Source organism: Chiroxiphia lanceolata, chromosome 1 (assembly GCF_009829145.1).
Source record: "Chiroxiphia lanceolata isolate bChiLan1 chromosome 1, bChiLan1.pri, whole genome shotgun sequence".
NCBI classification, from domain to species: domain Eukaryota; kingdom Metazoa; phylum Chordata; class Aves; order Passeriformes; family Pipridae; genus Chiroxiphia; species Chiroxiphia lanceolata.
In genome coordinates, this window is record NC_045637.1 from 23,278,589 (window position 1) to 23,305,725 (window position 27,137).

A 27,137-nucleotide genomic window follows, 5' to 3' on the forward strand; every position below is an offset into this window, starting at 1 on the left:
TTGGCCAAATAGCAAACACCTATGTTTTGTGGCATGCAACTCTGGTTCAGTTTCTAGACAAAGATGGTGAATGGAATAACACATTTTGGTCTACTCTGAAAAGGATTCCATGTGAAACTGCCTGAAATATCCATTAATTGCTTCAGATCCAAGTAAATCCTAAGCACTAAAAAGATAAATGCTTGTATGTGGTTAGCTGGCTCACTTTCTTACCACTGTCTCTTGTCCCCTTGCCTTTTCACAATCTCATGACTGCAAAACACAAACCTAATATCTAACACTGCATAATCTTGCCTTCTGCTCAGTAAAGTTTTCCTGTGCATGTAGCTTCACCAAAAACAAAAGAGTCATAATGCCAAATGTTTCTGAGGAATTATGTGATTCTGGTTCATATTTCCCACCAGCTGAATGCAGCTTTCCCTACTGCAGCTTTTCCTAGGTCCTCTCCCTGTTTCTAGTTGAACTCAGAGGGAGAGGGAGCTCAGGCATATTTTTTATGCAGAGTACCTTTTCAGTTTCAGTACATAAACGTGGTACCATCTGCTAAGTCTATCAGTGATAAACTGTGAAGCATCTGTGTGTGTCCAGCTTTCTTTTCATGGAGCAGATTCCATAAATCTGCATAACAGCTCTCCTGGAAACATAAAAAATTCAAATGAAAATGCTAACTGGAATTTAGCATGTGTTTCTGTGTGAGTCATATTTTTTGTGACTAATTTATATGATAATATGTTGCTAGAATGAGCATTATATGAGCCACATATACTCTTGGAAAAAACACGTGTTAGCCACTATAAAACCAAATGAGACTTTTGCACAATTAATTTCTTACGTGTCTTTTCTCTGTAGTAAATATTTTTTCCATGCCAATTTTAGTTGCCTCTTTTTTTATAAGCTTAATGTAATAAACTTTTAATTATGTATTTCTTAAATACGTAAATAAAATCAACGTATGGCTGTGAACATGTAAGGCCAGAAGACTAAACTGTATTGCTAAATCACAGAAGAAAAGTGAGTATCACTTCCAAGAGCACCTTAATATACCCTATCTGTTGGTTTTTTCCCCCAATTTTGAAGTAGCTTCAATAACCTTATCTATTTCTTTTGCCACAATAACTTCCCCTGTTCATGTTGTCAAATGTGTTGTCTGGAACCAACATCCCTGGTGTCATTGTGACTTTTTGGAATTTCTCTAATTTGATACTTAATTGTTCTGCAGAGAAAGAGCAAGACTATTCTGAAATAAAATCCTATAAGAGAAATACAAGAATGGCAGCACTGTGCCATGAGAAACTTGCAGAAGGGTGCAAGAAGAGGGCAAACACACAGGCATGCTTTACAAGAGGTCCAAGGCTCGGGGCACTAACTTGGAGCCACAGGTGGTTGCTTTTTCTACATTGATTTGTCTGAAGTTATTCTGAGCTCCTTTGGGACTTCTGACCCACACAGCCAGAGGGGGCCGACCTCGCCGGACCATGAGCCCGGGCATGGTGGTTTCACATGGGCCCTTTCCAGCTCCACTGAGTGATGCTACATCTCCCCTTCTCCTGGTACCTGCCACCTCCAGCCCTCTCACCCAAGGTTTGCTAACAGCAACTAAATCCTCACTCCCTGTGCCCTTCTGTTGCCTGGTCTGACAGTTCTTTACGTTGTTCCTCCCAGGAGGGATTCCTTGGAACTATTTACCTGCTCTACAAAATATTTTCTGAGATAGGGCACCAGAAGGGAATACTTGCTTCCAGAGGTGGTAGGCATCAAAACCGGCAAAGAAATTATACAATTTATATTTTTGGGTTTTCTATTCCTTTCTTAATACTCTTAGCATTTGATTTACTTGTTTGACCAGAAATAAGCAGTAAGCTAATACTTTCACAGGTCTATCTATTACTGCTACAAGACTCCTTTTTCAGGTGGTCATGCTTACTTCAGACTCTACTGTAGTGTCTATGAAACAAGAGTGTGCTTCCTCTGTGCCCACTACTTAGAATTTGACACCCCTGAGTTTCTCTGCCATTTCATTATGTAGTCACTCCATGCCATGAGATCCTTCTGCAAAGATTTCTTGGATGATTGTTTTCTCTATTTTGAATGACATTGCAAAAACAATGTTGTTGTTAGATTTCCTTCCCCTTCCCAGATCTTTAATGAATGTACCAAGTGGCATGGGTCTCAATGTTGGAAAGATTGATAATTTATCCTTATTCTCTATTTTCTAGCTACAGTCTGTGAGATGACCTTTTCTCTTCTCCCTCCATATCTAAGGGTGCTTTTTAAAACCTTTGATGAGAGATTCTGCCAAACACCTTTTGAAAAACCAAGAAGCCTGTATCAACAGGTTCTCCCTTGTCCACTGGATGACCCACTCCTTCAAAGGATTCACAAGTCTTGAGTTCCTCCTACAAGCATCACACTTCCCTATTGTGGCCTGTATGTTCTTGTATAAGATTTTCTGCTTTTCTTCCATGATGTCTATCACTGTTTTGTATACCTGTCAGGCTGCCTGGGCTGTAGGTCCCTGGATGTTTCTAAAGACAGACCTCCCAGCAAGGGACATTCTACCCATGACCAGAATTAGACTTTGTACACATTAATGCACTTACCTTAAAAGCCAAAATGATACTTATGAAAAGGAGGATAATCACAACCAGACACGTAGGGTTCACAGACATAATCTCTTCCTTGTAGGGAAAATTGTTGGGCTGCATAAGCAAAAATAAGCAAAACACTGTGAGTTAATCTCACGAGTCATTTAAGAGCCATTCAATTAGTGTACTCTATAATTAACAACTTACAAAGTTTTCTATGATCTACTAAATCGGGAGCTCTGCACCAACAACCAGTTTCAATAAGTTTGGCTGGAACAGGTGTTGTAAAGACTTGGCTGTCAAAGGTTCCCTGGAGGTCTGAGGGATTTGCTTTTTGCTTTGGATGTGGTGTGGGCTCTCTTCTCCTCAGCGCTCACTGGGTTTGCATCTGACACAAACAAGCAAAGGACTGGGAGCTTTGCAGCAGGAAACCTGCCATCTTGGGAAACAGCAGGCAAGTCCTGTACTTACTGAGTAACCATTATAATGGCACTGGTTGGCAAAGACCAATGGCAGCTCCTTCCACAAAGTCAAAGCAGGAAAAACTGGACAGCATAATCCTTTCACCTAAATATTTGAAGACATTTCAAAACACATTGAGTCTATTCTTTTCCATTTTATTTTGGCTAAATTTGGACTACTTCTCCAGGAGTACTTGTTAATACTGCTATCTGAGTGCATGTCCCATGGAGGCATGGGTCCTCCAGGGGAGCCACATCATGACTTCAAATTGAAATGTGCTCCAGGTCCTTCTGCTACCTTATACATGAAATGGAGGTGACAAAATTAGTCTTCTTGTTTAGCACACGCTCTACTGATTTACGGTTGTGAAACACTTTAGGATCCCTGGCTGAAAAACAGCCTATAAAAATGTTTTACTGTATTTATTGCTTAAAGAAAATGCCCCCTTTAAAATTAATGTTCCAAACAGTTTTGAAATACTGCAAGGCACAAGTTCCCGTTTCAGTTAGAATAAACCATTGTTCACAGACAGAGTTTCTCCACAATAGATAGCTCCACTGCAACAGTAGCTCATTATAACTGAATGCAATAGTTCCTTCCACACACAACCCCCTTTTCCCTTACAGGTCTAATTACTTAACCAGGCCAGCTCTGCATCCTTGTCAGGACAATTAACTAGACCAAGCTATAACTGTATTCTTGGCAATGATGGTGTAAATCCAGAGTAACCCCTTAATAACCCTTATGCCAGCACTCAGCCCAGTGCATCAGGAAATTATCTTTTTTTTTTGGACAGCTGCTACTGAGAATAGCTCTTTATTTAGCGCTTCCATGAGCTGTTCAGAGTGGTTAACATCAACAGCAGCTGTAACAGTTTGCAGATAAACGTTACATAAGCACATTTTCCGCTTCTTGACAGCAATGTTTCTGTTCCTGTACTGAATTTCATGGCTGAAGTTTTTATCACATTATCTTCTTTGTCGAGGACACTAGCTTTTGTAGGACACCAGCTTGCTATAATTCAGTAAGTTGCTGCTTCTTTTTTCCCACAGAAGGTTATCCTAAATATAGTGAAGGCAGTCACTCAGAGACCAAGAAAGCAAGAGTATATGCCAAAAAACAATGCCCCAACCTCCCCTCCTGCTTGGAAGAGGGAGGCCATGAAAGGAAGTTAGAAAGCTAGAAAGTCCAGTCAGTCAAGGACAGTTACAGTAAAACTGCCCCCAAATGATTTTTTCAGTACTGACCTACCATTAAAAAACTAGTCAAACTAGTCTGTGAATATAATAAAAAATTACCAGTAAGACTTTGGTCTTCCTACACAATGATTTTTGGGAAACAGTCACCACCTGAAGACTGGATGACTGCTTTCTGGCATCTTGGTCATAATCTATTGGCCTGTTTCCAGACATCAACTCAAATGGGATTTGCATGGGGCCAAGAGGAGGGCAGAAAAACAACGAAGAAAGTTTCCACTACATTGAAAAGCAGGAACATCTGCTAGAGCCATGAACCCTGGTCAAGTGTGGGAGAAAGAGATGCTGCTGAGCAATGCCTGGCACTCCCTTGTATCAGCGTCATTGTTTCAGATGAAAAAACCCAGTAATTCAGCAAAGCCAGGACAGCACATGAGGAACAAATTCTGCAGTTTGTCCCCTTCAGGCTTAGCTTTCTGGGTCTCTATCCGAAGAGATGCGAGGTGTAAGCAAGCCCCAGTGAGGTGGTGGGTGCTGTGCCCATGTGGTAGTCACCCTACCCATCTCCCCACCTGGGAGATCTTGGTGCAGGATGTAAAAACTGAAGCTGGTCTCTCCTGGAGCTTCCAGGCTTTCCATTTGGGAGACAAGGCTTTCAGGGCTTCTATGAATAGCCCAGGGGTCAGAATGGAAGAAACCCCCTTTTGTCTTTCTTTGTTAACTGGGTTGGACCAGTCTATGAGCAGTCTGATTTTAACTCACAACTACAAACCCCTTCAGTGCTGAAGGAAAACCAATTTATAAAACCTGCAGCTTTTGGCAAAGAAGCAGGAAAGGTGGTAGGAAGCATCTTGATTGGCTCCAGGCTCACTTGGTTCAGGGATCACCCTAGAAGTGGTGCCATAAGGCAGCCCTTGGGGTTTTCCAGAGCAGCAGCCATTCCGAAAATCTTATTAATTCTCATGGAAAACTTGTACCAACAGCGGTTCAGATAAACCAAAGACCCATTGCCCTCCACTGACTGCAGTGATAAGCTTAAACGCTGATACAGGTGCATGAGGGGGGACAAGAAATTCTGCTCCTCTGCTGGGGGTTTGCTGTCCTGTGGGGAGACCAGTAGTTGAAATCCTGCTGCTAGAAAGGTTTCACATACTGGGCTCAGTGCTGCAACTTCTAGAAAAAGATCAGTGTCAAATGTTGTGCAAGGTTTGATGAAGCTGAGACTGAAATACGTCTGGGTGGGAAAAATCAAGTCTGTCACTGGAAATACAGGAGTGATTTTGCAGCACAACATGATGAAATTTGCTATACAAACAAAATGTACTTATAGTAGTGTTGAACTGGCCTGCTAAAGTCATAACTAAATTGTCATTTATAACCTTGTTGTGGACATGGAGAGGGCTGCGTGCATAATAATATACCTGATACACTTTTAATTTTAAAAAATTACTGCTTATATATATCAAAGTTCTATTACACACTTAAAAAGAATCTAAAACTTGCATAGAAAGTACATTTCTACTGCATTGATATTGTACAAATGTGCAAGAAGAATAAAATGAAAAAGGCTAAAGCCATTTTTCATTCCCTCAACCTCCTTGCATAACCTTTCACGTCTTCCTTCCTCCTGGACCATAAAAAAATCCAGTTTAAAATATGGTGTGGATTCTAGTCCCAAGTTGCAATCCTCCAAGTATTAGGATCTTACAAAATTGAAAGAAAACAGTAATGTGTCAGGAGAATTTGTAAAGCTCTGCTATGAAGTTAGTACTACTTCCTTGGAATTACAAAATGGCATTAAAAATGTCAGAAAGGATATTTCTTTTTTAAGCTTTAGTTTATAGGAAAAATTTCTTTAGGTTTAATTTCTTTCATGTTCTCTAGATGTTTCCCCTAGGATTTAAAAGCATGACTGATACCACACGAATTGTTAGGCAGCAGCATTGCAGGCAGTCCCACAGTAAAGCTATTTAATATAATTTGAAATTTTGTTTAGATGAACTGTCATAGTCCTGTACTTTAATTAAAAAAAAAAAAAAGTTTTCATAACACAGTTGCAGGCTAGCCTGTTCTGCACCTCTGCTTCAATCCATTTCATATACTGTTATAAGATGACAGACGATGAAGTGTTTCATTTGAAGGCTTTAAAAAGCCCATATATCAAAGATTTAGTGGGGTTAAAGGAAAGAAATGTGCTTTAGGTCAAACTGCTTTAGATCTCTACTGCTCCAAGAACCAAAATGATTTTTATTTTGCGTATGTTGGATTCGCTGTATGTGAAAGGTTTTGGTTTTCAAGTGACAATGATAATGACCAAGATGTCCAACATAATTCTTCAAAACTTTTATCACACAATCATCATAAAGCACATAAAATGCAAGATTTGTAACATTTACTTATTTTACATGACCCTTTATGCTGAGATGCTCTTGCTATCTACGGAAATTCAGTGGCACACCAAAAGGCAACAAAAAGTTTCCAAAGACACTTGTTCCTCTGAAAGAAGGCGGCAGTGTAGGCTGATGTTACCAAACACCCTGTGAACACAATTGCAACATTTTCAGCTAGGGCTCTGCCCAGCTTATTGATTATGTGCTGCTAAAAGCACATGGAGGGTTTCACAGTATCTTGTAACTCATCACTGACAGACTGCAATCTGGCAGGTGTGAACCACAGTAAACAGATAATGACCCCATATACTAGTGAAGGGAAGTAGAAATAGTTAAAGACACAGGGGTTTCACCTTTAGAGCAAGAAAAAATGTTCCTCTGAGACTGCCAAATGTATTCCATTACCTAATGCACACCTTCATCCAGATATTCAATAATGGATTTGAAGAACGATTGGGATTTTTCATTTCCCTTATGGAGTTGTGCCCCCTAAAATATCATTCCCCAAATGCAAAGCAGTTTTAGAGCAACAGAAACTGTAAGAATGCCAGGAAGAAATACAACCCTTGCTTCCTGCCTATCCTGGCAGACCACTGCAAAGGGGGCAAGGGGCAAGACGACTCTACGGCTTATTTATAAATCACCAGGAAGGATTACACCCAACTGGATGACTCAGGTCTCACCTACAAGGTCAAGGGTATTAACCACAGGTCTTGCTCTAAACACAGTGTTTGAGATGACAAACCTATCCACCATGGGTATTATTCAAAGGTAGGGAAACAAGTTCTGTATCTCAGCACTAGCACTGCACTGATAGCATTATTACTGAAAATTTGACAAGCTTGCATTTAGTTCCATCGTGTGTTTGAGTATCTGGTAACAGTGGATGGGATCTTCACCTCTCCCCTTTGTTTTTGCCCACTCAGACTGAGTGTATTTACTCTGAACCAAATGTAACAACCTTTGCCAACCGATGTAGCCCTTCCAAGGAAGGGTACAAGGGGCTCCTGTCGAGTCATTTGTGCTCAGGATCACAGTTAAGACATAGGAGATGTAATCAGCTTAAAAGCAGATGCATAACAGCTTTAAAACTTTGTTGAACGGGTGACATTAACTGCACAAAATTCATCACAGGTCTTTGGTAGTTTTTCCACATCACTAATCTCCAATATGAATGATAAAATACAAACTAATCCTTCTTTCTAAATGAATTTAACTTGGACTAGCTTTTAGCTGCTAGCTGCTCATTATGCCTCACATCTAATTTAAACAGCCTTTTAATACCTCATTATTTTGCATATAAAAACTCCAATGGCACTACGTCTTGGTCTCCTTTCTCAGTAAATGAAGCAGGAAAAGCTCATTGTCTCATGATACTACAATATATCCAGATTTTATATAGTTTTTTTGAGGAACTTTCCTGTATGTTCTCTGACTTTTAAGCATTGTTTTTCACAACCAGACTCCATAAATAGACAGAGAATATCTATGTCACCAGATGAGAAGGGAAGTCTCCTCTCCTCTCCATTACCATTAATTGCTCTTTTTTTTCTGTTCACAAACCACAACAGCAACTTTTGCAAAAAGCAAAACAACTTGGAGGCTGTAGTTTTGGCACTTAGTTCCCTAAGCTGCTTACAGGGTCACTGCATCCCAGGCACACTTGTCATACTGTATGGTCATCTATATTCTTCATGCTTTTACATTTCTTTGCATTTATCTATGTGGCACACATTAATGGCTGAACTCAGGCTCTCAGTCAGTCTAGCTCACTGTGTCAGCCATGTGTTTTATTAGAAGTGTTTATTGGAAAAATATGCTGGGAAAAGCCACAAGTACTGCTGGGAAATGCAGAGATGAGCCCACTCTGGGCAATGCAGGGTAGGGTCTGTCAGAGGATGACACAGAACAGCCAGATGAGACTCCTGCTCACAACCTCCCACCAAAGAACTTGATCCCTCTAGACAATAAGCCTGCAGAAGCTCTCAAGGCTGACATTAGCCTTTATGAAGGGTCTTTTGGGTACTAACATTATTAATGGAAGTCGGGATGAGCATGAAATCTACTGCTGATTCTTGGAGACCTTCCTCTACCCAAAATAGAAACTCACTGGCAGATGGCTGGCTTGACCACGACCCCTTGCAGTCTGCCAGCTAACCTCTCCTAATCCATGTGATACATCTGTTATTGATCTAGTGTTTCACTGTTGCTCTGAGCATCATGCTGCAAAGTCAAACATCTCCATTATGTCCCTGCCTATCCTTATTGATGAAGTCAGTAATCTTGTCAGCGAAGGAAAATGAGTTTGCCTGCAGGACTGATTTTCCATGAAACTGTGCTGGCAGTCATTAATCATTTTCCTCTGGTCTAATTCTTTATCAATTGACTCTCCTCTCAGACCCAGCCCTTCTGTCATTATTCTGCTTGGTAGCAATGTCAGGCTAATCAGCCTATAATTATCCTGGAAATCCCCCTTGCCCTTTTGAGCACTGACAGTTTAGCGGTCCTGAAGTCCTGCAGCATTTCATTATCAGTACAGAAAATGATTTACAACAGCAAGACAAAGATGTGTGCAACCAGAGATTTTAACACTCCAGACCAGCAATACAGATCACAGGGTGCTCTGCTGCACCATACCCAGTCCCTTCCAAGGCCTGCTCCTTCTATTTCTGATACAGAAAGGCCTGTTATTTTTTTATCTGCAGGAAATACAGTGGTGTTTTAACAGACACTTTCAGAGAATCAGCTGCTCTTTGCCCTTCTATAGTGAGCCAGCTCTAGATGCAGCACCAGATTTTCAGCAGAAGAGCAGAGGCTTTTAAGTGCACAGCTCCCAGCCTGCTCCTGTCCCCCTCACGGTCTTGCACAGTGACCGAGTGAAACCTGGTTATGACCCATGCTCTGGGAAGTGGGGGAGAGTTCCTGCAGCCACACAGATGCTTGTGCTGCCACAAGGGCAGGGCTGGCCCTGATGCAGCAGTGAGGGACTAGGTAAAGGATGGGCAGGAGGGCTCCAGCAGTGGCAATGCCAGCTTAATCACTCACTAAACTATGACCGCAATTTGCTCTTTTCCACTCGTACTTCTGAGAACCCTTTGATTTATTCCTCAGCTTCTCTTCAAATGTAGCATCAGCTGTGAATGCAGGTAGGTGTTAAATAAGATGAAGGATAACAGACACGTTGCCTCTTCCTGAAGATTTGTGTGGCTACTTATCTGCCTGCTGTTTCTCATTACCTGTTATTTATACTGGCCAAGCTAGCTTTCCATCCACACAACAAAGTTCACAGCCAAGCTAATCTGTATTTGGGTTCTCAAGGCAGATTTTCAGAGACAGTTGCAGCACTGGCTTCTCCAGAGCTCTGCAACTCCACATGAACCCTGCTGGACATAGCACGTGGTTCTGTGATGAGACAGAGGCTGTGGTCTCCTCGTTACTTCAGGGTGTTGCAATCATATCTCATACACTTATGCAATATTGGCTATGGATGTTTGGTCAAAGCAGACCATGGCAAGAAGGGGGCCTAAGACAGAATCCGAAATATTTTCTAGCAAAACCAAATATACACTCAATCAAACTCTTGCCTAATGAAATGTGTTAAAGCTACCAAATAAATTAAAAGGAGCAACAAAACATTCTTGAAATAGCACCAAAAATAAGGTACTGGATAGGAACACAATAACTCTGAATGCAAAACCAATTACCTATTATCTATATCTTGTAACATGAGTCTCATTCTAAATGAAATGATGCTGAGAGCTTCCATGACATTACAAAACTCTAGAACTTTGCTCAAATATTGTAGTAAGCTAGCAATGTAACCTTGCAAAGATGTTGAATTCAGATTGGCAAGGACTGAGAGAATTTCTCAAGGACTGCATGGGAAGTTAACAGGTCAGAAATACAGAACAAACAGACAGGTTTTTTTTCCCCCCAAAACCCCAGAGGCTTGTGAACATCAAGTGATTTACCAGCTGATGGAGGTAGTCCTGAATTGTGCTGGGATAGATGAGTACACTGATGGCAACCAACGTGTTGAGAGCAAAGTCAAAGATCTGATAACAGAAGAAAGGGATGATCCAAGCTGCATGTTGCTAAAAATGGAAAGGAAATAAATTAGAAACTCATTAGCCACAAGTTAAAATAGAAGGATATATGTTTTTCTACACTAAAATCTAAGGAATATTTGACATTATGCAGTATTAAATCAGCTAAAAGAAATATGACATTCAGCCTAAAGGGCTGGCCAAGGCAGTTTGGCTGCTGAACTGCAGTGCAACTCCCACAACTCATTATACTAGGATATTTAGAAACCACATGATACTTTTCCCTCCTAGTTAATAGGATTAATGTTGGGACAAACCACAAGCTTGGAAGGTGAATGGGAAAAAACTCCCTTAACTTTGATAGGTACAAGATTCAGTTCTCTGAATTCACCATTTGCCCAGAGCTTCTTTGAAACTGCAGACAGTCAACACAACTGGGCAGTTCTGCTGCCTGCAGCAGGGGGCCCTGGGGTACCACTGATCTAAGCAATCAGTTCTGCTGTCTCTTCTACTTCTCCTTTTTTCCCCCTCTCAGTTTTCAGCTAAACAACTAAAGAAGCAAGTGTTAGAAAGAATTTTTATTAATTTTTTTTCTATGGAGTTGTGTAGTTCATTTGATTCATGTCTTCAGCAAATATAATTACCTTATATGCGCCATATGTAGCCATTGCACAGATGAGAATCATAAGAAGAGAAATTGCAGTGGCAATGCACATATCTGGAAAAGAGACATCAAAATCATTGCAGGTAAATTCAGAGCTTGGTACAGTTATTTTGTCATCTACCTTTTGCAAAGGGCAGGGTAAGAAATGGCTGGAGATGGGGTCAGGTGCATCATTCAGCCATTGCTGGAGGAAATCTCTAGCTTTCAAGGGGAACCTCTTAAACAGGAGAAGCACAGACTGTGCTTCTGCAAGCCTGCAGCCTTATACTGTGCAAGCCACTGCAGCCTCTATGAGGCTGTGGAGATGAATGGTCTAATTTTTCTGAGGATTTTCAAAACTCAGGAGCAGTCTTGGCAAGAAGACTATTTGCTGGTCATGATGACATCTGTAGTCAGAGAATGTCTGCTTTTCTGCACTACAGATTGTTTCTGCACCAACAGCTGCTGTATACCACTGCTCACATATCTATCTTCTGGAAAAGGAGAAAAACTGGCAGGTAAAAGCATCTTAGAGCAGAAATTACATCTTGAAAATTTTCATTTTAACCAAGAATACTACAGAGGTGTATTTATTAACGAAGATGTGTAACTGTAAGGGAAGGTGAAGCAGTAAAGGACGGAAAATACTTTTTAAGATTTTGGTTGGAGTAATTACATGACTCCTATCTTTTTCTTTCATTGCTGATCAGCTTTCAATTAACTTTTCCTTAGATTTAAGAAGTTCCTAAGCCATGGACAGCTGGAAGGAGATCCAGGGGGAAAAAATTACATATGCCTGGTCTTTTCATAGGCACTTCCCCCGATATCATTACAGGTCATTGTCAGGTTATCAGAAGTGAATTTCTGAACCTGACTTTATAATGAGTTTGGGAGTGCAATGGCACATTGTGCCTACCTTTCCAAGGCTAAGCCAGTGCACAAAGAGGAGAGAGGACATGAAGTACACAGGACATGCATGACTTCTTGGTACCTCTGTTGGTATCTCTGAGGTACCTGCTGTTCACATTGCTGTCACCAGGTACATTTAAACTACCTGCCTTGATGAGGCACTTGGTGGACCTGAGACACACAAATACATGACAGAGTTTAGGCTGTTCACTACCCTGACTTCGGAGGCATTCTAAGTGTAAAGATTACTTCACTTCAACACAGAGTTGCCACAACATCCAACTCCACCACAAGGATAAGGAGCATCCCATAGTATGGGCCAGTTCCCTCCAACTCCCTGCAACTGCATCAAAATCAGGTTCTGGAGAGGTGCCTTGGAGCCTTCATCAAAGTACCTGAAAGGTCCTGACCTGGTAGCTGTGGACAGGTCTCAGCTACCACCACCAGGTAGCAGCACAGGTTCACCCGGGTCATAGCTGAAGAGGAAGGACAGACCCTAAATCTTATTGTCATTATTTCCAGCCTACCAGTATGTTCATCCATGTAGAAAACAAAGGACCCAGTCCTTGATCCTCCCATGCCTAAGGGAAAACAAACCTTGCCCTAGTGCAGAGCTCTGACGACACTGATCCAGATTTATGCTGGCCCTTGACGCAGAGAAGAACCTGAGACTCGTGAAGCTGGTGGAAAAATGAGCAAGAAGAGACTGTTGCTGGCTGGTGAGGACATCTCCAGATGGTGCTCATATTCTCTGGGCTACAGGATCTTTGGGCACTGTACCTACCAATGGCAGGATTAAGGATTTCAGAACCCAGGCCTCTTCTTTTCCAGGACACTGCATATGTCATGGGTTTCAGGAGTCTTGTTCTCTCCTTTTGCCCCCAAATTTCATCCTTGTGATTGCATAGGGATTCAAACGCCACAGAAGTCATCCTATTGCAGAGTACTTCCTAATTTAATGGATTAAATTTAGTGGATAAAGTGTCCTTTTCTGATACTTGGAGAAGCACTGTAGTCTCAAGTCTGATGAGGCCCTGTCCTTACTCACAGTGCAAATGCTTGAATCTTTGTCTTATCGTCCAAATAAGCAGGTCTCATCCAGGAGAGAGGCAAGCACTCAGCACTGGTGCTCACTGCTTCCTTCACAGTGGCTTTCTGCAGCTCAGCTTGTGGGTGCTATGAAAGGCCATTGGGAGGCAGCTGGGCCCCCTGCTCATAATTCAGGAGGGAATGACATCTCAGTGCATCCCAAACTGCTCTTCAGATGCACCTCCTTCTCCTCTTAGATTGTGTAGAGAATCCAGACATCCAGTGCAGGTGTCTGACCTCCACTGCTTTGACCAGTTTCTAGCCTTTTAGGAGCTGTAAAGGCTGTGATGTGCCTGTTAGAGGTGATCTGAATTCTGGCTTCAAGAGTAAGATGCAAAATAAACCTCTACTAATAAAAGGTACCGCAGCTTCTTCAGACACTTCTAGCTGTGTGGCCATTTACTCTGGCTGCCCACATACATCCTGTGAAATCAAATTTTTTTTTAATAGACCAGGTACAATTGAGGTAATGAAAGAAAAGAAGTGGAAATGGCTGCCTGTAGCCCCTAACCTCTTGTAAAAGAGTCTCTTGGATCAATACTTTTATTCTGACCATCAGCTTGGAGGCACTGCTTACGTATTTATTCTGTCTGCTCTTAATCCCAACCATCTGCATCCAAGGGGAAGCTGCTGTCATTGTCACTTGCAGCAGATGCAGCAGTCACAAGCTCCACTTTGCCGGTGACCACGGCAGAACTGGTTCAGAGCCAGAGCCTAGCAAACTGTGATGAACTTGACATTGAAGCTTGTCTGATACACCCATGCTCCCTGTCTGCAGTGTCTCCCTAGCTGTGCTCCACCATGCCAAGTCCTAGTTGGCTCAAGCTAGTTCTTTCTCATTTAAGGCTTCATTGGTTTTTTTGAGCTGTGTCAGCTTCAATTAATCAGAATGAAACTAGATATGTAGCACATTAAATGAGAAACTAAGAGGGGTGTGTGATTTTTTTTCCCCAGCCATGCTGTGCTTTCCATGACATTCATGGCTAGAAGGGCTGTACTTGGACCACTGAAGGGGTTATACAGCTTATTGCTTTAGATGGCTTTTTGAGTTTTCTCCTTGAGTTTAAAGAAATCAGTTGATTTTTATTTCTTTTCTTATACAGTGCAGTGAGATTCTACCTTCCCGTCGCTTTGGGGAGAAGACGCTGCGGGGGCTAGGCAGAGCTTCTGTCATGGGGTGCTCATGTGCATGGCAAGCTGTATCTGCAGCTCCCTCAAACCCATCTCAAAAGTATATCCTTGCCTTCCCCTCTCCTCTTGCAAAGAAGGCTGATGGTGGGTGCTGCAGGGACAGGGAGGACAGCCAGTGAGGCCAGTTCCCGAGCTAGGACTTGTGTGGTGTGTTAAAGACCGCAATTACTTCAGCTCATCACCTGCCCCAGCCCTGAAGTTAATCACTGGCTCACAGCTCTGACAGGAGGGGCCAGAAAGCTGCTGACCAGCAGCCTGTGATCCTCAGGCAGTTTCACCCACTCTCCCAGTCTTATTTATCCAACAGTCTCCTTGCTGCCAGCTAAGGATTACTGCCTTGCTCTCTCCTCCAGGCTGCTTGTGCAAGCTGGGTGCCGCTGCTGCCAGCTGCTGCGCAGCGTCCTGGGTCACAACCCACGCAGCAGTGGCATTTTCTCTCCGGTAATGGAAGAAGGCCAATGAGAAGGAAAGAGTTTTCTGCACCTTTGAGCCCAGCACATTTTCCTCCAGAGGATATGTCTGGGGGGAAGATACTGCTCCAAATATGCTAAGCTGGGAGGGAATCTAGTTTTTTTCCCCCTTCCCTGTAATGTGGGGCTCATACTACATGGGTGATGTTGATGGACTGGGGCAGGAACGTACCTACTCTACTACTTCCATTTATCTCCCCAGCAGGTCCAAGCCTGTTGTCCATAGGTTTATTAAAATTTTTCTATTTGAATTAATCTTTTTAAGTCCTGGGTGCATGTCATATTAGGCAGAGAGATCATCATATTATCCTGTCCTGCCCTTAGATCTCTGCTTGTCTCATCTGCCTACCCCAGGGCAGGGACACAGGCAGATTTTGGCCAGGGTTGCTGACACTGGTGTCAAAGTTCCTCTCAGTTTCTGCAGGGCACACAGAGGATTTCAGTCCTTGTTGTCATATGGCTTATGAAGTATCACACACATCTTTGACACTATGAAGGCAGTAAGTAAAACCAAGCAACACCCACTGCTGGGTTGGGCTGTTGACATTTCAGGATGATGGTCTGTGTGTCTGAAGAAGCTGAGCAGAAGGCTCAGGTGAATCCTCCTGGGAAGTCAGAATTAATTATAGGGCTTTTCCATCTCCTGCTCAGAGATTATTAGTCTTTTAACAGCAGCAGTATTACACTGAGCAGCTCACATGTTTCTAATTTTTTCTAGTCCAGCTTCTAGTTCATAAACTCCCTCAGGCCTAAGGAAATCATAAGAAGAAAGATGAGTCTAAATGGGCCCAGCTGAATATCCAGTACACAAGGAAGCCCAGCATTTTGCTCAGCTCCCAGATGTACATCTTGGAGAGTCAGCCAAACCACACACACTGGTGTCTTCCAGTACCTCCATCTGCCACATGGTAAGTCTTGGCAGACTTTTTTTCTCTTTTGTTTCCTTTGCTAGAATACAAGGGAAAAGCAATAGCCTAGAGCTTTTTCTAAGTGTTCAGGTAAATCCTTTCTCTGTCTAATCAAACAGGCATCTTGGAGCCTCTGGTAATGCCCTGGGAACCACACTTTATCCTGAAATTAAGGCTGAGCAGCCCTTTGCAGAACTGATGATGCACTGGCATTTTCAAGCAGTTTGCAGAAGGCTGGCTGTGGTTTTGCAGGTGGCAGGATTTTTTCCCACTGCTGGCACAGAAAATTGAAAATTCTCCATAAACCAGACACAGACAGAAATACTTGTCAACAGAAATACACATAGATAACAACTTTGGGACCTTCTTTGGGATAAAAAATTATGCATCTTCTTGTATTTCATACACATGGTTCCAGCGCATGCAGCTAACCCGACAAACACTTCTTCAAAAGAAGACAAATAAAAGTAGGAAAAGAGAAGTACGTGGAAGTTTGTCTAATGATTTATCTCATAATAAAACATTTCTTCAGATTTGAACAAATATAGTCATACTTAAAGAAAGAAATTATCTCCTGCCAGCTATTTCCAGTAACTATAAAAGCCAGTAGCTTGATTCAGCTGCCTTTACTCAGTAAGGCATTAAACTGGAGAGAGTCAAAGAATAAAAGGAGACATTAATTCAAATGTTCATTCGTAATTTAACTGCCTGTGAAATGTTCCTTTTACCAAATGGAAATGAGGTCGCTTGGTCCACAAGCCATTCTTTTACAGACTTGCTGTGTTCACTTCAGAAGCCTTGATAAAAATATACAGAAAATACAATTTTCAAGTGTAGATGGAAATCCCCAATGTACTTGATTTGACAGCTACTGCATTACAAAACAGAATTACAATTTTAAAGCCTTGGGCACTGGCAGGCCTCTGATGTCGGCTATATAAAACCACACTGACAGACAGTCATTACCAAGGTTAATCTCTGAGAATTAGGACAAGGCAGTCAGTTTTAATATGTCAGAATCAGCTAGGAGCCCATCTGTATCTACTGTGGTCCTTACTTTCTTAAATCCAGTTATATAAAAAGATTTTTAGTCAGAAGTTGTAGGTGGTTTTTCATTGAAGACACAATAAAGGAGCAATCACCCCTTATCATTCATTTAATGTAGACCCTCAAGGTATATTTGCATTAAAGACCTTGTGGAAATAAGCATTCTTTAAATGATACCCAGCAGCTCTGACATACCATAGGGCAATATTTTTCTTACATGTGGGGCTGTTGCTTCTCCTACTGGCATTTTTATTGACTTCAGTAGGAATGAAGAAAGGACTTAGAGCCTTTTGCTGTGGATGAGTGGGATTCTGAGCACAAAGACACCAGTGTGACTAGCAATAGACCTTGTTCCAGATTACCAGGAGAAATGTTGAATGCAATCATCTTGTTAGCAGAAACAAAAATAAACAGACATTTTTATCAAAATCACTTTGAGGGAAAACTTTTCTAGTTATAAATTAAACAGTTAAATCAACAAACATCACCAAATAATTTGAAACAGTCATGGAAGAAAGAAACATTTGCAAAGGACAGGAGGTTTTGCAGGAGACAAATGGCCTGTCTCACCCTTTCCTGAAAGTGTATTGGAGATTTTCTGCGATGCCTTTCGGTGAGAGAATGAAGTGCCCCATGCTACTGCTAATATGGCTATGACTATACAGTTGGTATTTATGCTTGTATCTATTAGAACAGGTTTGTGCAAGTCATGCCATGTGCCTACGGGGGGGTGCATATACACATACAACACGAATGAACACACTCAGACAGTTCTATAAATAGCAGTATGGGTTCTGATGCATGTCAGGCACAATGGGACACGGTGCTGGGAGGTGCAGAGACTCCGTATCTCCTCGTGTCTTGTAAAATCCCCCTTGGGCTTTCAGCATCATGCTCAGGGATACATTTCCATGCCAAGAGCTGGCTCTGCCCCTGCCAAGCCAGGACACAGCAGAGCAGACGGATTGATTACTAACAGGTGGCAGATAAAGTTACAACTAGGAAACCAGTTTGAACTGTGCCATGAATACACCCTTCACAATAAAACTGCATCTGTAAGATACCAAGGTGAAGCAATAATTAAAATGACAGTAATTATTGAAACAATAGGACAATTACGTAAGTGCTGGAGTATTCAGGCAGTTTGTACTTACTGGCATCATCCATAAATTCAAATTCACCCCCTAATTCAGCACTGGTTAGGTGGTACTGGTCAGGATCAGTCAGGGCACTCAGAAGAATCAACAAGACCACGGAATTGATAATCTACAGAGAGGAAAAAGAGAAAAGGGTCAGGCTGTGAAAGTAATCCATGAAAAACCTCTGGTCAGCACTTATCCACCGTGGTCCATGTCAACTATGACAGAGAATGTTTTCCAACTGTACAATTGTAGTATTTAATTAACACCACAATTAGTTTCTCTAGATTGGTGTAAACAGGACCTATTTCCTCCCCAAGTGGCAGCATGAAAATGTAACAAAACGTGCATTACCTCTTTTTATTCCAACTCTATGCCATCAGAAAAGTTTCTCCTGTTCTCTCAGACTATAAAACATGTTAGCACATCCACCATTTTGTTCTCCTGCAAAAACTAAAATCAATTGAAACCAGTCATTTTGAGAATATTACAAATGGGTGCTGTAGTCAAGGACTATTAGCATGGCAGAGCTGGAATTGGGGACAGGCCCTGTTAAATTGTTAGATGATCAAAGAGGAGCTGAATTGCTGGAAAAGACTGTATTTTAAGAGGCCACGAGTGATGAGCTGATTTATGTGAGCTGTTAAATGAGGAGGCCTGGGGGGACAGGAGGACGTGGCAATGGGAGCCCAGTGTCTGATGCTCATATTCCTGTGTCATATGGCACAGAGAGATATTCATATCCACCAAGGCCTTGGCTATGAAATGAAATTAGTGAATTAAATGCCAAGAATATAGTACCAAGTGATTCAGTAGAAGCGGATTGTCAAGTATCAGCTATGAGCAGCTCGGAGAGGTAGCCAAGAGCTGTACTTTAAAACAAATCTGAACAAAATGCTCATATCACTTCGAAGTAAAGAGGGCTAATTGCAGAAAAGAAGATTGTTCAGCATGAAATAATACAGTCAGGCTAAAAGCTTATACTACAGAACTAGGAAGATAACTGGTGAACAAGAAAATGGAGAGAAGAAAGCTCATAATGAAATATGCTGGGAAAGATGGATTTTTGTTCCTTTGGTTCTCACTTTGAAGTCATCCCTACCTGATCACAGGTTACTAACAGCAACAAAAAGGTGTAGGAACAACAAATAGGTGTAAGACATAATAGGCTAGAGAATTTCTTGGGTAGGATAAAAGCTTTTTGATAGGGAAATTCCATCAAGTTTAGCTGATACTGGATCTGTTAGCAGTCTTTGAAAAACTGTTGAGAATAGACTGAGTTCACAAGACAAGGAAAGAGCAAGCACAGTTTATGCCTTTTCAAAGCAGGAAGGCTACATAATGAATTTCTAGCTAGACTGTGAGACTTAAAAACAAAATAAACCCAAGAACAGACAATCAAACAGTCCCCCCATTAGCACTTCAAATTTGTACAGTCATAAGCAACAATCACAATGTTGTCAAGGACAAACTGTAAGTAATTAATCTTATTTTCCTTCTCTAACAGCCTAAGAGAGCCTCATGGACAGGGTAAAAGCAGTAGGATATCATCTCTTTGCATCTTAGCACACCTTTTGACATTATGAGAGTCTCATAAAGGAGCACAGAAAACCTGGTTTGGTTGAACACGCAGGAAGATGAGTGCACAGCCAGCTGGACAGCTGAACTGAAAGAACAGTTGTCAAGGAGGCATAGCCAGCACAGAAGATATATTGATTAGGGTTTTCCAGTATCATTGAAAAACTTGGTATTTCAAGTCACTTGTACTTTTCTTTAATTTGCAGACAATGCCAAACTGTAAGCACTTTAGGAGATAAGATTAAAACAATTTTGACCAACTAGAGCAGAATTCAGACAACAGAGCCCAATTCCGTACCAACAAGCACAGAGCATCACATTTGTCACTGAAAATAATCAAGTAGGTGACAGTTCCTCAGAAAGGAGTCTGGGTATGACAGTGAATGAATGAAGTGTGACTCAGTGGCATCCCACAAGCTCATCTTGTGGTTACATGGTGGTGGGTAGTACTGCAGAAACCTAAGTAGTAGATGCACAAGCCACCTCCAACTCGCCCTCCTGCAGAAAGGGTCCAATTCAAAGCCCTTTAAAACACACAAAGAAAAACCCTGGGGAGGATCCTGTAACAGAACAGAGGGCAATTGGACATCTGGAAAGTCGGACTGACAGGGAAAAAACTTGGGTTGCTTAGCAAGGAAAAGGCAGAGAGAGATGCTCTCAGTCTTTTATATGTGCAGAAAGGTGGAGAAAAGAAGGAGGCAATAGACATTCCTCCAGATCCAGTGGGAGATAAGTAAAGTAACCAACTTAAATGACAGCAAATGGGAATTTCAATTAGGAAATTAAGTTCAGCATCTTGCTGAACAACAAGAACAATCAGACAGCAGAAGAGAGTGTCTGAAGGGGGTTTGAGATCTTCATTTCTGCATTTTTACACAGAACAGTTTAATAGTTTTGTGTTGGGAATGCTGTAGCCATGGACGGTCTTGTCTTGGCTTTGAAGACATCAGATGGCTATCAACATCCAAAGTTACATTCTATACATCCTACTAGTTTTTAACATTACGTATAACTCTACATTGCAATCCAATTCTTGCTGTATACTCCTTTGTGAAAGCCTAGAGGACATAGGCCGGTAATAAAAATACTACCTAAGAAGAGTACTCAACCAAGCAATCAAGACTATAAAAACTATAAATGTATAGAATGTTGCTATATTAAAGGCATACAGGTTTTTTCGTAGAGATATAGTCAGGAAGAGTCATAAAATACTGACCTAGGCACTCTACCTTCTCCTTATGCATATGTCCAGATTCAGATTATGTGTTTGTCAGCACTGCCTTTAAATCCCTGTATAAGACACAGATTGTGTTTGCCTGATCTGAAGTCTGCTGCAGTCAGTAGGAATCTCTCTAATGCTCTTTAGTGCATCACTTTTCTGTTCTATCAGGTTGTTCTCTTGAGATCCTCATAATGGTCTCTGAGCATCATCCAGCTGTGCTGTCAGCAGTGCAAGCAAAATACACCATGTGTTTGTTTGCTCACCCTCTTTCTCCCAGAAATGTATGCACAGTTGGGTGTATTGTGTTCATTAGGATTTTCCTTTTGTTTTGAAAGTGATGTGACCGTTGAATTTTGAAAAATGCTTTAATGCATAAATTCAGTGTGCCTAAAAACTTACTGATGTAACATTTTCCAAGGACACATAATCAAGGATAAGAGCATAAAGAATGATTCCCTGTTGATAAATGCAGTTGGTATGCAAGCTGAAATCTCCATTCTAGGAAAAGCAAAGAAGATTTTTCTGCTCTCTCTGTGGGGCCAAGATTTCCTTCAAGACGTTTTACATTCCTTCAGCAACAAATAGTGTAACAATCAATTAGTAATGCCTAGAAAGCATTTTCATTACGCAAATCTTCAGTAAGGAGCTAAGCCCTATACCTTCCCAAAGAGCCACATTGACCTCCTTTTATGGATGGAGAAACAGAAACATGTCCATGAACATGCAAGAGGGTGGTGTTCAGTGCTAAGAATGAAATGCAAGACTTTGCACTATCAAGTCAGAACTGTGACCGCTATGTCCTGTGGCTGGTTGTGGCCATAGTGCTACCCAGAGTTACAGAAGAGGAGTCCCAGTGGCACTAACAGGCCTTACTGGCCCTGCACAGCCCTACTTTGGGCCTCCTCACACCCCTGCTGATGACCCAAAACCCCATCCAGCTCAGCCTTGGGTCATCAGTCCCTGTCCCAGTGGCACCCCACGAGTGTCAGTCTCCAGCCACACTTCCTGGACGGACTCTGTAAATGCATATTGCAGCTTGTCTCCACTTGTGTTCCTGGTCTCAGCCCCTTTTGCTCCTGATTGGCCTCCCTGGTTCATCACCTTCCCTATTGGGGCTGTTGGCGGACTCCCTGATCAGCCTCAGCCCCCAGTTCTGCTCCTGGGCTCTGTCCCTGCAGGATGGTGCTCAGACTGCCGTAACAAGACTGGACAGAGATCCCACAGAACATCCTAGAAATACCCAAGAAATACTCTTATTCTGATATAGAAATAATAATTAAAAACAATCCCAAGATCCTACTTCTCTGGTAGTCAGATGAAATACATCCACCTTCTCATCGATAAAAGAGGAAGAAAACAACTCTGCTTTGTAGAGACCCCAAAATGTATAACATAAATGAGGAAAGAGGAAATATTAAGTAGGAGATAGGTAGTCCAAATATTGGAACATTAACTGGATTTCCTGCTCTGGGCTTACAAAACATACTTTCAGATTTGAGTAGAAGATATTTTAAACAGCACCAATTGTGTGAGAAACGGTGCATTCAGATATGAGGGAGAAAGGTAGCACGTGCAGAGGCTGGGACCAGCACTGCCAGCCACTGCTGCTGCTTCCATCTGCACTGTGATAAAGAACCAGCAGCTTACGCACGATGTGAGGCAGTTCTGCTGGAAAGAACATCCAGTATTTAGGATGCAAGCAAGCAACCTCATGTCTTCCACAGACAGCATCCAGCATTCAGAAACTATATAATGCACTAAAATTTCAGACCTCTACCACCAACGAGTGAGAGGCCTTCTTCTCCATGCAATTTGTTCCAGAGATCAGCAGTGAATTGTGGGGACCTGGAAGGTGTCAGGAACCACTGCATCAAAAGGTGATGAGAAAATGAGTACCACTATAATTTCAGAACCTTCACAGAAGTGCAGCTGCATGGTATCTATCCCAGTTTATGTGAAATGAAATCAGTTCCAGCAGCTTCTAAGAGCATGCCATTGACACAGAACTACTTGATTCCTAACTCAAGCAGACAGACAAGTGCAACGTACATGGATGTCTGTAATCACCAAAAGAATTGCCTGGAGTTACAACAGCTTAATTTCTCCCTGTCTTTCTCCAGCTTACAGTCAACAGTGGAAATAAAACTGCTCTGGTAAAGGAGTTTAGAAGAGGAAATATTAAGCTGCATTAAAAATACAGCCATGTTTCTATTCAAGTTCACAGAGTCCCCTCCACAAATATTCTACTACAGTTGTCCTAAGACTTCCTAATGCAACGAAGAGAGACCCCATATTTATGGGAAAAAAGAAGGAAAATCCTCTAGCTTTACTTCTATGAGGGTTCAACTTATAACTGAATACATGCATGTAGCAGTCTGAATGTTCTCTGTGTGGTGCAAGACGTAAATACTGTTGTAATTCTGTGTCTGTTTTCAGCTTCACTGAACTCAAGAGAGATCCACTTAAGCACACCCCTTAAATCTCTGTACTGGTGGAGAACTAACTCCCTGCCTGCATCCCTCTATGGTTCCAGAGAGCTGGTTTACTGACAGTGAGCACCCCAGTAATATGCAGGTATAAAAAATATAATACTTTTAGATAAGGGGAGAAAAATAGAAAACTGCAAAGATAAACTTTATTTTTATGATCTAGAAATACTAAAAAAAATTGATTTAATGAAAAAATTCTGGGCTATCCTTCAACTTCCTGTAACCCGTATTAGTGAATTGTAATAGTGTGATTGATAGGGGCAGCCAGTTACAGAAAACATCACTGTAGTTTCCTCTGTAGACCCATGCCTGACACAATATGAGCTACCAGATGAAACAGGAGATGAAGTTTCTGACAAAAATGGTTGTGACTGAGCAGCAAATAACAGTAGCTTTCTCCAACGTCTTTGAACAGCGAGCCACCTCTGGACGTCACTGACCAAGGTTCCTAAACCTTGCCCAGGTTTTGAATTGGCACACACAATTCTAGCGTATTTTTAATACCCACAAAATTGGCAGGGTTTACTTTGTTGTCCTCTACAGAGATACTATTGAAGCAAATCACCAAGGACACTAATTTTACTAGTAAGAAATCCCAATTGTTTTTAATAAAACTGAAGAAAATCTCAAGCAGAACTCCCATACCCTCCATCTTTCTTCAAAAAACTGAAGGCAATTTTATGATTCTAGGTACTTGTTTTCTATAGAAACTATAGAAACAAAACCCCAGTCTTAAACTATTTTTGCTCTTTGAAACTTAACAGAAGAACATTTTCTAGTATTTGGATATTTGAAGTCAGTATTACTATTAGAAAAAGTAAGAATGTATGTAAAATGTCTATTTAAGTACCTCAACATCTTTATTTCTCCCCATCTACCTTTTCCTTCTCACATGGCACGTTCTTTGCATTGTTCTTGATTTTTTTTCTTTTAGCATTGCCCTGTATAGGCAGATTTTTCTATGTGATTTCTCTCTCTGCTCATTAAGCAAAGTTTTGTGTTTGCTGGGTTTTTTGTTGGTGGGGTTTTTTTTCTGAATTCTGACTAAAGAAGAAACAAGGAGGAAATTTTAGCAATACAGGTTTTAGAGCTGACCACTGTGGAGAGCAGGCAAACAATGAACAAAGGAATGAGGTCCCCTCCATATGCACAAGTTTCTTTACAAGTGTCATGGCACTCAATCACTTTCCCCCTCAGGGCACAGGAGCTACATCAGAGCACACCTCAGCCACTAGCCTGAACTCCAGGAATGGAGCAGCAGGAGAACCCTGGCTGTCAGAGTAGACACCTCTCTCTTTTTTGTGCTGTGTAAACCTTCTGTGTCATGCTAATGAAAATGTTTCAACTTCCCAGTGCTGGGGGACAAGCTACTGGTATCTTAGCGATGCACAAGTTAATATGTGATCCAAGGTAGGAAACCCAGCCACAATCATCCAATGAAACAAAGCAGCCTGAAGAGAAATCGAAAGATGGCTACTTAAACTTGACCCCTTTAACCAGTGAAATTCATTATTAGACATTATTACTGAAGTCAAAAGGTTGGAGGAATACAGAAAAAGAAGAGCTATTTATTCAGGAAATGCAAGTGCTTACAAAACATTTTAAAAACAAAATACAAACCTTCCTGCTTCAGATCATTGCCCAACCTTAAAATAATAGGAGAATAAAAGAAAATGTTGCCCCTGCACAAGTTGTTCTTTCTCCCTTCCCAACTACACTGCAATAGGGAGAGCATTAGTCAGGTCAGAAGTAGTGATAAGGTTTCTTTGTTGTTTAGTCTGGAGAAGACAGGGTAGAGTGCAATTCTTGTTGCTATTTTTCTATATTACGCATGAGAAATCAAAGAATCATCCATGCAGGCTCAGACTAGCATATTACAAAGTGCATATTATAGAGAGCATATAATAGAGAGCTGTATAAAATATTTCAATCAGACTTTGTTCATAATTTCTACTTCGATTGCTTGGACACTAAACACTGAACTTTAAAGGATATGCTGATTTAATTGATATAGGAAGTCCAGTATAACTTACCAGCACTCTTCCATACAAAGAACTCAAGTATTGCCTACTGCCAGCCTTTCAACAGTCTTAAATCCAAAAGCACAAGCTGTCTGTTATTGATGAAGTATGGAAATGATTAAATTTATTTAAAAAAAAATAGATGGACAGATTGTACAGGATGGACACTATTGGTTTCTGCCTTCCTAGAGATAGAGTTTAATTTGTTATGTACTTAATCTTAGTCCTTTCTTGATTTAAGGAAATAGGATATTTTTATGCAAATTAATTAGTGGATTCAGTGTTACTTTTACATTGTATTTAAAGAAAGTTGAACCTCTACCTCAGCAAAGTCCTGAAAATTATTGCTGAGGTCTTCTGCCCAGCAAGATCTCCAAGAAAATATTTATGGGGAAATATGATCATATACCCATGTTCAAATTATATCACTGCCAGACCAACTCACCATTTCTCCTAAAGGTCACTTGGTTCAGGATGTGGTGGAGAGCTAGCAAAGAGGTGGTATGCAATAATACCTTGCTAGAAAAAAGGTTGTTCAACTGGCCACTTGGGATTTGTTTGGTTTCTGCATTTGTACTTGACTTCCAAAAACGCATGTTTGAGTCTTGCAGGTGACTGTGAAAGGTTGAGGGCAGATCTGCTAAAGTGTGGCTGTGATGTGAGCTGTGGTAGCTCCCACGGACTTAGACCTGTGTGTGAACTTGTGACAGAGGACAGGCCAGGACACACAGCTCAAGGCACCTGGCCCTGGCCAGTGGCTGGTGTGTCTCACCCACACCAGCCCACAACACTGTGCTCAGATTCACAACACTGTGCTCACAACAGTCTGTGCTCAGACCCACCTCTAGCCTCTCTGGACATGTGTCACTGCACTGGGGAGAGGACTGTGCCTCAGCTTCTGACAGCAAGTCGCACATGCCCAATTAATTAAAAAAACCCAAACAAAACACCAAAACACAATGAATCTTCAATCAATCATTCCTATGTAGCCACCACAGGCAATATCTACAAAAGCCATGCAAGGGACTGACTGCATCCTTGAATCACTCTGCAACCCAAGGCAGGGATTTAGTTATGCAAGGAAGAATTTGAAGGATGATACAGTACAGATAATTATCGAAATAGTAAAGAACATGATCACATGCATCCAGTCTGTCTGGGCACAGCTGTTTCACTGCTGAGAAATGCACCTCTGCAAGGTGAAAATCTCCCACAAGCCTGTGTTTCTGCCAAAAGCATTCGTCCTGTCTGTTTTAAGTAGCTTAATATATCTCCAGATAGAACAAGATCTTGCTCAGCTTATGCCAACAACAAAAAGAAAAACAGTCGCTGCACTCTAAAAAGCTCTTCCAAGGCTAGGTACTAGGATGACAGTAGTCAGAGCTGATTGCAGACATCTGAAAGAGAGCTGATCCACAGGAGGTCCAGGAACAGTGCATTAGGCTCAAATCCATATTATTCCTTCAATGATGCCTCTCTGGTAGAATCACCTCAGATTGACCAGGAGCATTCTCGTATACCTTGAGCAACAAGTGTGGGTTTTAGAATCTTATTCTGCCGTGTGGAAATTTGGAGCTTTAAACCTCCAGCCCTGCTGGAGAACAAGACAGAAACTCCCCTGCACTTTTTCAAGTCTTGACCACTTCAAACTTCCAGTCAAAGCATAAACCTCACAATAATACCAGAGAAAAAGAAAGCAGCCAAGAAAATTAGTTCCTGGCTATTTTGCAAAATCCGTTCCGTATGTCCAGA

At 41.5% G+C, this 27,137-nt stretch overlaps 1 protein-coding gene across 1 annotated transcript in view; it reads right to left on the minus strand.

Annotated features, from left to right (window-relative positions):
* Nucleotides 1–27,137, minus strand: part of LAPTM4B (lysosomal protein transmembrane 4 beta) — a 59,552-nt gene that overhangs the window by 25,215 nt on the left and 7,200 nt on the right. Inside the window, exons 2-5 of the mRNA XM_032699456.1 lie at nt 18,091–18,202; nt 11,324–11,397; nt 10,605–10,727; nt 2,601–2,699 (exon numbers count right to left, since the gene is read on the minus strand). Of these exons, the coding sequence (XP_032555347.1) occupies nt 2,601–2,699; nt 10,605–10,727; nt 11,324–11,397; nt 18,091–18,202 (408 nt within the window). The remainder of the gene's footprint in view (nt 1–2,600; nt 2,700–10,604; nt 10,728–11,323; nt 11,398–18,090; nt 18,203–27,137) is intronic.